Source organism: Pygoscelis adeliae, unplaced genomic scaffold (genome assembly GCF_000699105.1).
Source record: "Pygoscelis adeliae isolate BGI_AS28 unplaced genomic scaffold, ASM69910v1 Scaffold760, whole genome shotgun sequence".
In the NCBI taxonomy this organism is placed as follows: domain Eukaryota; kingdom Metazoa; phylum Chordata; class Aves; order Sphenisciformes; family Spheniscidae; genus Pygoscelis; species Pygoscelis adeliae.
This window is the reverse complement of record NW_008823868.1, coordinates 183785-184204: the sequence shown is the minus strand read 5'-3', so window position 1 is coordinate 184204 and position 420 is coordinate 183785. Positions and strand designations below refer to the sequence as shown.

Below are 420 nucleotides of genomic sequence, written 5' to 3'. Positions count from 1 at the left end.
TGCATGCGCGCCCACCGTCACCCCACGGGCAGGCACCCGCTCCTCCTCCACGCTAATCTGACTCTGGCTCTTTGACGCCGTTGCAGGTCCAGCACCTACCGCGACCTGCGGAAGGGGGTGTATGTGCCCTACACCCAGGGCAAGTGGGAAGGGGAACTGGGCACCGACCTGGTCAGCATCCCCCACGGCCCCAACGTCACCGTCAGAGCCAACATCGCTGCCATCACGGAGTCGGACAAATTCTTCATCAACGGCTCCAACTGGGAAGGGATCCTGGGGCTGGCGTACGCCGAGATCGCCCGGGTGAGTCCTGGCTGGCAGCCGGCCGGGCCCCGGCCTCTGCCTGGCCCTGCCAGCAGACGCGGGCACCCTGTTCCAGCAGGGTTTGATTGCCTCTCGCCTCGGCTCTACTCGGTCCCC

General features: G+C 66.7%; 1 protein-coding gene across 1 annotated transcript in view; it reads left to right on the top strand.

Annotated features, from left to right (window-relative positions):
* Nucleotides 1–3: 3 nt before the first annotated feature.
* Nucleotides 4–420, top strand: part of BACE1 (beta-site APP-cleaving enzyme 1) — a 1214-nt gene continuing 797 nt past the window's right edge. Inside the window, exons 1-2 of the mRNA XM_009333138.1 lie at nt 4–32; nt 87–303. Coding sequence (XP_009331413.1) covers nt 4–32; nt 87–303 — 246 coding nt within the window. The remainder of the gene's footprint in view (nt 33–86; nt 304–420) is intronic.